This window comes from Streptopelia decaocto (genome assembly GCF_964273445.1).
Source record: "Streptopelia decaocto genome assembly, chromosome: Z".
NCBI classification, from domain to species: Eukaryota; Metazoa; Chordata; class Aves; order Columbiformes; family Columbidae; genus Streptopelia; species Streptopelia decaocto.
Window position 1 is genome coordinate 65425288 of NC_138657.1, and position 13440 is coordinate 65438727.

General features: G+C 44.0%; 1 protein-coding gene across 2 annotated transcripts in view; it reads right to left on the bottom strand.

The window, feature by feature from the left end:
* Positions 1-1432: 1432 nt before the first annotated feature.
* The window catches only part of CMYA5 (cardiomyopathy associated 5), a 47620-nt gene continuing 35612 nt past the window's right edge, over positions 1433-13440 (bottom strand). The window contains exons 9-13 of one of the 2 annotated variants that reach the window (XM_082075053.1): positions 12645-12789; positions 5699-5832; positions 4833-4932; positions 2934-3110; positions 1433-2062 (exon numbers count right to left, since the gene is read on the bottom strand). In XM_082075053.1, the coding sequence (XP_081931179.1) occupies positions 1810-2062; positions 2934-3110; positions 4833-4932; positions 5699-5832; positions 12645-12789 (809 nt within the window). In that variant the 3' untranslated portion in view covers positions 1433-1809. Of the gene's footprint in view, positions 2063-2933; positions 3111-4832; positions 4933-5698; positions 5833-9918; positions 10507-12644; positions 12790-13440 lie in introns of those variants that run through there. The other variant, XM_082075054.1, reaches the window with a different exon arrangement.

Sequence of the window (13440 nt, forward strand, 5' to 3'; positions counted from 1 at the left end):
TCCTCCTCAGCTTTCATCATAACACTAATCCTCAATACCCTCTCTGTCTTTCTTTCCCAGTTAATCCTGGACCTTTTTCTCAAAATCCTGCACACCTCTACAAAACCCTTGCTTGAGCCAACCTTGCTTTTTCATTCCCCAGATTCCCTGGCAGGGACTCAGAACTGGCACTCTTTAATTGAAATGCCAAAAGGAGCTCTTGCTTAAAATAAATGGTCACAGGATCTTGTTTATCTCACCTCAACCATCCTACCCAAGCCTGCCGTGACAGTGTGGAGTGCAGCTCCACTGGGACACTAGGCATGCAGCAGGCTAAACCAGCAAGTACATGCCTTGGTGGTGGTAAAGCAGAAATAAAACAGCAACAGCAGGCACCTCCTCTAAGCATATATCAGAAGCTTCCACGTAACTCATTTAAGTCCTCTCTTCACAGGCGAACCCTCTCCGTTAGACTCCTGATATCTGCTTTGCTTAGGGGAGTACAGCTCTTCAGCTGAGCTCAGAAATTAGTCTGGCAGCGCAGTCCCCCGCGGCAGAAATCTCCAGAGCAGGCACAGCATGAAAAGCATTGCCTGCCTGCCTGAATATTAATTTCCCCCCAGCATTCACTGGAGTTCGGCACCATTGACATTCGAGTGTTCAGCCCTTGGGGCAGCCGAGAAGACAGCTGTACCACCGACGTGTGAAGTGCTCAGAAAAATGGTTTGAAAAAGCCAACGGGGAAAATTGGCATCCTTTTCCTCTGCTGACATCAGGCAGTTTTAGCCTGCCTGTTTTGATAGCCCTGAAACACTGCACCTCACTGCTGTGGTGCTGGTGCTAGTGTAGATAACAGGAGAGAGCAGGGCAGACTCAGGAAAATGTTCACAAGCCTGAAATTAAGGAGCATCAAATCTGTAAGTGCAAAGGTAAAAAGCAGGGATGGAAACAGGATGATCCACAAGAAGGTCACTGGCAATTTGACTTATTCTTTACAGTCCTGGCTGGCAACATTCCCTTCATCATCAGAACCACTTACACAACAAACTGAGCATGAAACACATAGGAGAAGACTTCTGCCATTACTATCAAGTTTGCTCATATATGTGTTTCATGAGTAGGCACAGGCACAGATATTTTCTGACACAGTCAGGTAGATGTCTGCTAGTCTGCTGAGATTAGATTAGGTAGGTGTTGCACCCTCAAACTTTACATAACTGGAATGAAGACTAGTCTGGGATTCACTTATTTTGCAAAAATGCAGATTTCTAAGTTTCCAAGCTTTCTTAATTTTCACATTTAAAGAAGAGAGTTGGAAACAAAGAACACAAAATATATTAACCTGCAGAATGTTTCAGTTGTTGAAATTTTTGTACATTTTTCAAACACCTCATCTTGGATTCTGGCTTTGTGTGAGTGACCTGGCAAATGATGAAATTATAGCTTCCATGTATTGCAGTGAGAAGTGCATTTATTTCATACACAAGCTCATCATCAACTTTAAAAAGACAGCTAGCACTATGTTTATTTTCACAAGGAAAGTACATTTATCCCCTTTTAATGTTCATATCTAACAAAACTTCTTTATCCCCTCAAAAGTACTGCCGTGTATATAATTAGGTGCATACTCCATCTGAAGGAGTCAATTTTTCTCTTCAGGCTCAGGGTGATTACGTGGCTGAGCACTAATTACAATTACCGATGATGTGGGGTGAGCTGTGTGTGTAGCAGTCATCACTGAAGACTAGACATCCCTCCCTGCCACCCCTCCTCCCCTCCCTGTCCCCTGAGCTGTAGCTGTCAGTTTTCATGGTAGTGTGAAGCAGAGCATTAGCTGTGTTTCACAAACTCTGGCAGCTCCATCCCCGTGCGCAGGGTGAGCATCCCAGCCTTCTCCAGGGCAAAAGCTGGGTGAGCAGCATCAGTGAACCTATGTTGGATGGTGAACAGCACCAGTCCTCTCTCTGCATTGAAGAACAACAGTCTGTCGGTGCTGTAATCCAAGAGGATGCCAATCCTGGCCAGCTGTTCTGTCACACAGACATCGCCCACTACACCAGTGTGGAGAAATCTGTAAAGAAAGCTGTTGGAAAATGGAAACCAGAATAGAGTGAGCCTCCTCATGGCAATTTACCAGAAATAACCTAGGGCTCAATTCCTGCCTATTAACAGGTGGCCGCATACAGCAGCGTGTCATGTGGCAACAGCATTTTGCTCAGTACATAAGGGAAATGAAGGCAGCATCACTTCAAAGCCCTGCCTGGCATGCTAGTGAGCCCTTTCACTTGGCATTTTTGGACTCAGAATAAAATCAGACTTGCTGTAATCATGTTCATGTACATCTTTCTTAATACATGCCTTTGTGGGGCTTTAAGATTGAGCTCTGTTTGGCAAAAACCTTTGCATCTATATGATTTCACACTTGTTTAGATCAAGACCACCTTTACACTGTCAGCAGGGTTACAAACCTCCAAGCAGCCCGGCACTGGCCTGCTGAAGTCTACCCAGGCACCCTTCAGCCCTGCCACCGTGGCAGGTGGGTGCTTGTCACTGTGAAGGAGAAGGCATTCCCTATGGCGGCGTGACATCTCCTGCAGATGGAAATCAATTCTAAAAAGACTGCATTTATGGAAATAAATATGCTTGCTGGGATTTTGTGAAGCAGTTCAGGATATGATCCTGGAATCACAAAGCAGTGGCAAGTTAGTTTTCTAAGTTTTATTCACTGGACAGGTAAAGGGCAGTAAACTTGTCTGTTTGAGATTAGTTTTATTTTTAAGGTGCTTTATAAGACTTTTTTTTTAATTAAGAAGAGGTCTAAAGCTCCTTTGTAGTTTTCTTATTATTCACATTTACAGAAACAAAACAGAGAGATCCTTTCAGCTCAGGTGACTGTTGAAGCTGACCAGCTTTATGTATGTGAAGGACAAGTAACTAGGTTGACTCAGCGTTACCTGGTTTGTGTAGGACAGCACCGCATGCACCAGGAGGTATCACTCAGCCCCAGGACATTGCTCTGTGATATTGTCTCGTAGCAAATTCCAATCCTGTAGCTTCTGCAGGCAGAGACAATGATTTCCCAGTAATGGCGTCCCCGAGCAGGCAGTAGTTCACCCAGGACTGAAGGAAACCTGTTTGTGTTGTGGAAGAGACGTACAGTAAACATGGTGTGGTGGTAGGCCAACCAGATTGTGGTATTTCTTACAGTCTTGTCATGCAGCAGCATCTGAAATTACTAACGGAATGCACTCTATTCTTCTAACTGCAGGGTTTTATCAAAGCTTCGAATGTTGTCACTGACAATCATTTCGTCTTTGCACCGAGGTGGACTCATCTTAAGGAGTGAAAACCATGCTAGTTTATCCTAAATTACATTAAGCTATCTAAAGGTGGAAAAGGTGAATTTGGTGGAAAAAAAAACAGGCCTCAAATTTATAAGGCTTGTTCAGACTAGAAAGTATTGCTGTTTTAAGTAGTCACAGTGACAAACATATTGTGTGCATTCAGCTATAACAGTAAAAAAAGGTGCTTAAACCAGTAACACCTCATTACCTTTTAAGAAGCTTTGTACGTATGGCGCATCTTATGCAAGTGGACCTGTGCTTGTGGTGGGACTGATACCAATATGTCAAAAAAAAATCATGTTTGCAATGGATGGAGCTAGCCTGGTACAACTGTTCTAAACATATCCGAGGAGCACTTCCTAGTTCTCCAAAGCCACAGATGCTTTGGAAAACATTACCGATAATGCCCTCAGTAGAGGAGCAAAGTATGGAAGATGGATTACTTGTAGCCACAATATATTAAAAAATAAGCCCACAAATCTGGCTGGTTTAGGACAGCAAAAAATTGCTTTGAGACTGAAGTGCTCTGAAAGATTAAGCAGTGAACATGGGCTGAGACAAACACAGCAGTCCCAGTAGGTCCCACTTTGACTTTCTGGTGGTTCCTTGGTGTGACACGGAACTCTTCCCAGCACCTACACCAATGCAGGTGCTGGCTTTATTGAGATACTGCAGCGCTTGAAAAGGGGGTCAGTCACACAAAGTCCAGGGGTTGCAAGACTGAAAGAATTCAGTTCTTCCACAAAATTAGTTAGCACCATGTGAAAGCCACCTATAGGCAAAAATAAGAGTGAAGAGCCATCCTGCACCCTGCAGGGTGGTCACAGTATCACAGTATCACAGTATGTTTGGGATTGGAAGGGACCTCAAAAGATCACCTAGTCCAATCCCCCTGCTGAAGCAGGAACACCTAGGTGAGGTCGCACAGGAACATGTCCAGGCGGGTTTTGAATGTCTCCAGAGAAGGAGACTCCACAACCTCCCTGGGCAGCCTGTTCCACTGTCTGTCACCCTTACTGAGAAGAAGTTTCTTCTCAAATTTAAGTGGAACCTCTTGTGTTCCAGCTTGATCCCATTACCCCTTGACCTATCATTGTTTGCCACCGAGAAGAGCCTGGCTCCATCCTCATGGCACTCACCCTTTATATATTTATAAACATTAATAAGGTCCCCCCTTAGTCTCCTCTTCTCCAAACTAAAGAGACCCAGCTCCCTCAGCCTTTCCTCATAAGGGAGATGCTCCACTCCCTTAATCATCTTTGTTGCCCTGCGCTGGACTCTCTCCATCAGTTCCCTGTCCTTCTGGAACTGAGGTGCCCAGAAATGGACACAATATTCCAGATGTGGTCTCACCAGGGCGGAGTAGAGGGGAAGGAGGACCTCTCTCGACCTATTAACCACCCCCCTTCTAATACACCCCAGGATGCCATTGGCCTTCCTGGCCACAAGGGCACAGTGCTGGCTCATGGTCATCCTGGTCATGGTCGTGCTCATCATGCTGCTACTCACTCAGTGAATTTGGCTTTCTCGGGAAGGTGGATCACGGTTGCATTGCAGGAGATTTGCAAAGCGGGATGGGCTGTGTCGCTCAGCAGGCAAAATCGAGTTCCTGGTACAATTCATGACAAAGAAACACCAGTTCTCAGAGGCTGGTAGATTTAACATGAGATTAATCATATACATTAAGCAACAATTACTGCTGTCTTAGCTGGACAGGTTTAGGTCTGCTGACAGGTAGGAGTGACAGAAAACTGGACGCAAATGCAAGGAGTCTTCCAAGCTGTGCCCAAGTGGGACAGCAGTAGCTAGGTGATAAAGAAGTCTTCAGTATTTAAGAAGGTTGAATAATTTTCAATCAATTGCTTTTTCAAAACAGCAGATTTGAAATTTTAGGCTGATTTGGAAGAACCATACATGATTTAACATAATTTATCTGGAAACTTTAATGCTTAAATCATCCATTGCATCTTAAATTTGGTCTGCATGCTTCCTTGTCCTTGAAACCCAAAGTCCATATGGTTTTAATTGTGAGGGGACTTTTTAAGGTCATGGCATCTTTTATCAGAATGTGCTCTGCTAAACTCAAGCAAAATGAGATCCCTGAAGAATGTTTAATCATTTCATATCTCTGACAGAATTAAACTTTTTTGCTTCTGAGGATACATCAGCTTTACATTGACATAAATATACAAACTTCAAGTGAAGTAGACCCTGTTTTCACTAATTTTTAATGGGTAAAATACGGTCCAATTTATCTCAATATCTTGCTCCTTCCAATATCAGAAAGCTCAGGTATGATTTCCTGAGGAAACTGACACCTTTGGCTGCTTTATCCCTCTATCCAATTATTTGGACATGAAAAAACTGTTATCTACCTTTAGTTGAGATGAGAGCTGCTTCACTTTGTTCACTTGTCCCAAAGGGGCTGACAGCCCTCAAGTAGAAGAAATAGTTCACATTGGGCTCCAGGGATACTTTCAGTTCAGGTCTCTTTATACCAGCAAAAGATCTGCAAATTTTGAAGATTTTTGTAGATGAATAAGTATGCAGATATCCAAATCAGAAAAGACTAATTAATGCAGACAACTAACCCACCTAACAGTATCGTTGACTACTAAAACAACAGGCACTATAGAGAAACTCCAAACCGGAAAGGCAATCACTGTTTTCACAAACAACTGGGTTTTATAGAAGCTTCATCATTTTACTTGAGGGATCCTCCTCACTTCATCTGACAAATTTTCAGCCCTTTGTTCCTGTACCACCTTCCCACTCAGTGCAGTCATTTGGTGTAATGCTCACTTTAGGTTCATTTTGCAGCAGAAGTCATCACACAAGATGCCAGGAGCACAGAATGAAATTCTCATCTGTCTCCTGTGTAAAGTCTGATTTACAAAATGAACAAGCTTCTGAAGAAAACAAACAAACAAAGACACTTTTAATTAATTCAGCTGCATTAGAGAGAATGCACTTCTTGTTGGGCACATGACCCAGATCCAAAAGTACAGCTATCCTTATCTGAGACCACACAGAAACCATGCAGTTCTTGTTAGGAGCTCCTTGCTCACAAATTGTTCATCAACAAAGTCTTGGCTCTGTCTCCCTTGCTGTGCCGTGCACTCTAAGAGGTTGATTTGGCAAGAAGCAGCAGCAGGGCACTGCCTTTGCACATTGAGCTGCTTTGACTAAGTCTCCCCTTTGTAGTGCCTCTAAAGTTCCAGCCCTCACTTCCTCAGCCGCTGATGTCTTGACACACTGCCGGAAAGCGAGAGGCAGCACCCACTCAATCTGCTTCGCAGGTACTTTGAAGTGCCAGTGAAAGTACTCTGAGTGGCTAGAAAGATGCCAATTTTATTTTCAACGTTGTCAGGAGTACAAAAGATTGGCTTAACACATTCTCATACTCCGGATCCCGATTTTCCTCATTTTTGCCTCATATGACAATGAGGTAAAGCCAGATAGTATATACCCTCTGCATTGTGTGCCTGCAGGTGAGTACTGTTTACCTGTATGAAATAGATAATTTCCTCCCAGAAATTCCTATAGGAATCTTCAAGGCAAGTATTTAAATTCAGAAACAGGAGATGTGCCTTTGGAGACGGTGCAAGGCACTCTCCCTTCCACCTCAGGTTTGAAAGTGGAGCCCAGGATGGTCTCCTTCCTGCAGGTAATGTCTCTGTGGAAGCTAGATTAAACAATTTACCTTTTCCAGCACTAATTACTGACCCCAGAGGAGGTAAGGCAGCCAAATCAGCAGTCAGATCAGATCGCTGTTACTCATTTGTAGGGACTGTTTTTCCACATAGGTCCCACCAGAGAGCAGTACAATCTGAGGAAAAATCAGTGGTTATCCACCAGGATTTTTCACATGCCTTCCTCTGCTTCATTTATCATGTAAAGGTAAAATCCCACAACCCTACACACACCAAATTCCTCCTAATGCCACATAGAGCTCTGTGTCTAGGAGGATGCTGTCCTGGGGAAAGACTGTTACATCATCCTTATTCATCTGTAACAGATATTTTGTACGGACAGCTGTCATTAAAAGTGATTTAAAGTATTGAGAAAAAGCACTGGGAACTCCTGTGATACATTTTTTCAATTTGAAAGAATTTCAGAGAGTTTGGGATTCTTACATGATTAGCGCAGCGCCTCACGTCTTTGGGGAATGTGTTACATTAGTGCTGGAGCTGATGCAGTAAACAGAAGCGGGTGGCCCAAACATGGTAGCAATCTCAGAGTTTGCTTCGTCCCCGTGACTAAACAAAGCCCTGACCACGACAGTACTTCAGCAAGGCACTGGGAGTTTGGCAGGCTGGTTGGTTCTTAATGAAAAGTTCAGGAGAGAGGTGCAACCTGATGAGAACCTGAGATCTTTAAACTTGAAAGAAGAAAGAGACTCATCTGAGTACAGGGGAAAAGAGGAAAAAAAAAAAAGAGCTGAAGAAAATTAGATGATGGGAACTAAGCAAGCAGGCAAATATAAAAGAAGCGGGACAAAGGAAAACCAGGATGGAAGTAGAGGCAGGGGAAAAGAAGTGGACACCTGAGCTTTGAAGGAATTTGTCCATGCTTCCCAGGCAAGTTTCACCCAATCTGTTCCTCAAAAATAGCATCCCAACATCCTGGATGTGAATATAAAGCACAGAGCATCAGGAAGAAGTTCTGAGCAAATAGTTGCAAGTGAGATGAAGAGGGGACATACTAAGATATTCTTTGGAAGTTGCTGGTGGCAACATGTAGATTAACATGCCTTACACACAGTAAAGCCCTCTATATGGCTCCTTCTTCTGTCTTCTGGAAAATGCCACGTAGGTCAGTATCCTTCCAAAGAAATGAGATCTTATTTTTCGTTATGTGCTATTTAACTGATGATGATTTAATAAACTACAAAATCATTTCTAAACCTAAGTAGACAGGTACATTCTGGTGTACTGAGTAGACCCGGAATATTCATATTCTGGAGTCTTGTTCTCAGAGCCCAGATATTCAAAGATTTTGGGTCCAGCCAATTGCAGAATAGGGTCAAACATCAAAGTTCAGACTTGGGTCTCTTTCAAACCTTGAGTTCTCCAAATCAGATTTTTGTTGCATGTCTAAATCCGAGTGTGATAGCATACCTCGTTTCAGTTGGTCATAAAAGAAAGAGAAGCCCACCTACAACATTTTCAATGTCAGCTATTTTGTACTTTAAGTATACCTGCCCACTTTATAGATGATTAGAGATGTAATAATGCTGTTATCAAAGCATGAGGCATACTGGCCTTCAGCCTAAATATTATAATATTTGAACTGTCTCCATAATTCAGTGCATAGAAATTCAAGAAACATTTGAAGTTAAATATTTAAATATCTCCTCTTAATCCCTCTCTTTCTAAGAATGATTTCTAAGTCTCAGAATCCAGTCTCTAAATTTCAGGTACATGCTGTTCAAAGCAGAACAGAAATAAGTTACATGTATCTTCATCTTTAGATTGTCAAGAAATTTATAGTAACAGCTCTCTGTTAAATTTGTGATTTTCATGGTTTTAGAGAAATATGATGCTGTGTTTTGGTGCATGTTTCTCCCAAAAGCATGCTCATTTATTTCAAGGAAACAACATCTAGAGGATACTTTTTAAATATTGCATGAACCCAGCAAATGATATGCCTTGCAGTGATTCAGAACACCCTCTATGCCATAATTGTCATTTCCACCCCCAAGATCCCACTGAAACAGCACCTCCAGAGCTGTTCTGGTAACACCGATGAGGAGTCAGAGCTGAAAGAATGGAAGCCTCTCAAGATAAGTGTAAAAGCACGTGGAAAGTATGCACCATGAGTGGGAAAAAAAGCTTTTGATGCTAATAACGAAGAACAAATAGCTCTGAGTTTGCTCCCACATGTGGTGCATGCTTCCTTTTCTCTACTCTGTCCCAGCTCTGGCTGTTTTTGGGTTAGATCACCGAAGCACCACCTGCAATGGTCCTCCTTGCTATTTGAGACAGCAAGACAGCTCAGCCAGCAGGGAGGAAGATTCCCTATTTTCCACACCTTTTTTCCTGAGCTGACAGGACAGTCATGTGGAAAACGTGACAGGAGGGAAGCTTGCTCTTTTCCAGCATAAGACCTGCTCTGTAAGTAGACAATATTTCGATCAGCAGCAGTGCCTGTCTCGCATTGGCGGAGAGGATGACAATCACTTCCACTTTTACGAGCTCGCTGCATACTGTATTAATTTCTACCTCCCTGAGTCTTACAGATCGCTCATGATGTGATACACGGTTTCCATCTGAACAGCCCACACACCTAATCCCTGGACTACATTTCTTGCAGTTTTCCATCTTCCACCCACAGCTCCATTGACTTTTCAACTCAAGGAGGCTGAACGGTGAGAAAATAGCAGAGCTCTGGAAACTGAAAGAAACAATTCAAAGTCTCACAGAGATTCTGGAAAAAGAATCAACCCAGAAGGAGCTTTAAAACCACAGCAGCAGGCCAGGGAGTCATTGTTAAAGAAGATGTGAAATGCATATGAAAGCATGTTCTATGGGTCGCAAGCTGGCAAGAAGGGTGAACCCAAAGGGGAAAACATAATTTTTTTTTAATGGTATTTAGCAGGACACATTTAATGAGGATTTATTTTCAGATGTGCTTCAAATTCTCTCTCTGGGGAGCTGAGACTTCTCCAAGACTGGTACACGAACCTCTCCTTGAAGACATTCAAAAGCCACCTGGGCAACTGGCTCTAGGTGGCCCTGCTTGAGCCGAGGTGTTGGACTGGGTGACCTCCAAAGTTCCCTTCCAACTTAAACCATCCTGTGATGGCTACATGGGGCCAACGCAGACCAGGGTCTCCACACTTGTTTCCAGCTGTTTGATGGGGCATTTCTCCCTGTCTGTTTCCTTGGAAGCGTCTCTCACCTTGGTGAACTCCTGGAATGACATCTGTAAATGCTGCCTCATGGGATGGGACCATGCTGCTATCTCCAGGACTTCCCCAGGGTGTTCTTCTCCAAACTCTGCTTTCACGCTATGCCCACAGCAGCAGCTGTATGAACTTCTTAGAGCTGCTGAGAAATGTGTTTTAACTCCTACCCAGGGTCTGAGATATTGCTCCGCTACAGGGCAGCCACAAGCACAGGCTGTCTGTCAAATGGCTCTGCATTCAGCTGGTCCCCACGATGGCTGATGCTCAGGAAACCTGTGAAGGACAAACTCCAAGCTTTCAAGGAAAGCAGCCACAAGAAACTGCAGTATTTCCAGGCCCAAATGCTAGGTATGCATAAAGACACAGTTTTATTCCACCTGACACAGATACTTGATGTAGGAATTCAAAGCTCCCTACAAGTACTTCCAGAAGGCAGCTTCTCATTACATCAGCTACATAAGGAATTGATGTCTACTCCCAGCTTGCACCTTGGGTCTCTTGGATGGGAGCAATACAGGCAGTATGCTCCACCTACAAGTGGGCTCTTTTTTCCTTGGCTTTATGCAAAAAATTAAATAGAAATCCTAATAAAAATATGTCTCCATCATTGAAATATCTTGTGCCATTAGAGAAGCTTTGCAGGTTAATCTTGGGGAGTTGCGTTTGGAAAAGGAAAGAGGGACAGTGATTTGAGGCAAAATAAGTGGTAAAATATGGTCTTTGACACTGTAAAAAAGGTGAGAGCCCTTCTACAAATACAGAAATTTGAACTATAGCCATCTGAGAAAATGTATTATTTTGTCCTGTGGGAATTTTCACACTTGTCACAGTTAAAGGCCAGCTTCTGCCCACGGGGAGGCCAAAAAGTCAAATGTGACTCAGTATAATTATGAACATGTTAGATTTTGCATGAGGTCACTGAGAAATGGAATGGGTCAGTTCTGGCAGCTTTTTGCCACTGTTATCACCACGACAGCAAACTGCTTGGTGTCATTGACACCTCGCTCAGAGATTACAGAAACCAGCACACTTTCTGGTTCAGTTTTGATAAAAAGAGGCAATTCCAGTGAACAGCAAAGAAACTCGAGGGTGAACACACAGCACAGGTTTTGAGAGCAGCTACATTATCCCTGACCAGCAACTTTGGCAGGCTGACATGATGGCCTTATGAATATGTATGAAACAGAGCAGGTCATGGCTGCCCTCCAAGAGGTGGGAGAGCTGGGCAAGACCTCTCCTTGAATGCCTTAATGCAGCATACCGATACTGCACAAAAAAAAGGTCTCCCAGCCCCACAGAAGTTTTTAATTTCAATTTTTAGCCTACCTTTGTAAGGAGCAAGGCATGCACAATTTCACTGTCGTACTTGTCTACTAGAAACCTGTGACCCCTTAGTCCACTTAACTAATTTTGATGGCAGGGGGTGGAGCTCTTCCCTCTGCCACAACTCCTGAAGCCTATGTGAACTAGCCCCTGGCAGAAGACCCTGATCTGCTCCCCTTGAGATGAAGAAGACAAACTCAGCTGAACTGAGGCTCTTCCACAGGGTCCTGTATGGCAAGTCACTCCTCCACCTCCCAAAGCTTCTCAGACCTTTGCAACTGTATTTTCCTGGAATATTTGTGTCATTGTTTTCAAAGACAAATAAACAAAAAACCCGAACCCCCAAGGAAATACAGCACACCACATAATAATCTCTGCATTTCAACACAGTGCACAGTTTCACGGCTCAGTGTTGCCCACATCCCTCCTCAGCCATGTCTTTATGGAGCACAGACTTAGCATAGGGGAAACCAGAGAGGGTCTGGCGTAAGCAGACACTACCCCACATTTGAAAGCTGCTCTTTGGGTTGCTCTTTGACGCCCATGGTATGCCTTGCACAGACAGGCAGCACTGAGCTCAGCTGTGTTTTGGGATGGATCTGCTCACACATCCAGGCAGAACAAATGGGTCACCAGTATTACTGGGACACCCTTATCACCCTCACCATGCCCCAAACCAGCTCCTATCTCATCCACCACAAAGCAGAGAGTCACTGGGCCAGGCTCCCCCATCCCACTCCATCCTGGAGCTCTGCTGGCCTTCCTGTGCTGCCCGGAACCAGAGCAGCTGCGGGGCAGCAATTGCTTCCCTGGCCAGCACAGCCCTGCAGCTGCTGGCTGAATCCAGACAGTGACATGTCTCCAGGGTTTTGGACCCAAAGAAAGTGGTTGCCTGGTTAAGCAGAATAAAAAGGAAGTATTTTAATTTCTCAGCATCATCTCATAGATTAGTGTCTGTCTTGTAAGTTCCTCAGCATGCAGAAACAGATTTCTTCCTTGCAAGGCTGAAGGCAGATTAACCTCTTGCATAATTCCCCGTGGTCTGGATGACACTCATTAGTGGTTGCCTAATCCAACTGAGCACTGACCTGAGACCCTCTCCTTCCAGCGAGTGCTGTCGGCAGTACTCCACGGTGAAGGACTCCGCTGATGCCGAGCCAGCACACCAGCGGATGGTGGCCACGTCCCAACACACTGTGCAGTCCTCGGCCTTGATGGTGGGGACAGCAGGTGCTGGGAACACAGGGACATGTTAGCTGGACTGCAAGGAGGGTGCTGGTGGCTGGAGGGGGATGCTTGCTAGGGAAGAGTCACCTCCGCAAAAACCCATGGGATAGTTATTGCCCATCCAGCAGTGATCTTTTGCTTGTTTGTGTTTCAATAGCAGAGGACTACATTATGGTGAAAAAACCCCATGCTGACAAAGTCACTGTGAATATTTGTGCATTTGTGCACATCCTTAGAGCATTCGTGTAGATGTTCATGCTTTTCCTCATGCATATTTTCCTCATTTCTGCCAATCTTCAAGGAGCAGAGCACCAAGGCTGTACTGCCCACAGCTCTCCCTGCATCACCCCAATCCTGTCCTCAGCATTCCTTTAATCAACTGCATCAGAAACAATTGTGCTGCTGCAAAACTGACAGGGAGATGCTGATTTTCTGCTTAATTATGTCCTGTTTATTTTTGCAATGCTAAAATTTGGTCCTGTAATTTATCTTTTTTAGAGCCTCAGTTTAAGAACTACAGGCCCAACTGCAATAAAGAAAATGGAATGTAAAATAGTGTACTGAACACAAATAGTCAAAAGCTATTGTGTGAAATTGCACATCTGACATCGTAGGCTGAAAATGGATCAGTCATTTTCACTTGCTCTTTCCCTTTCC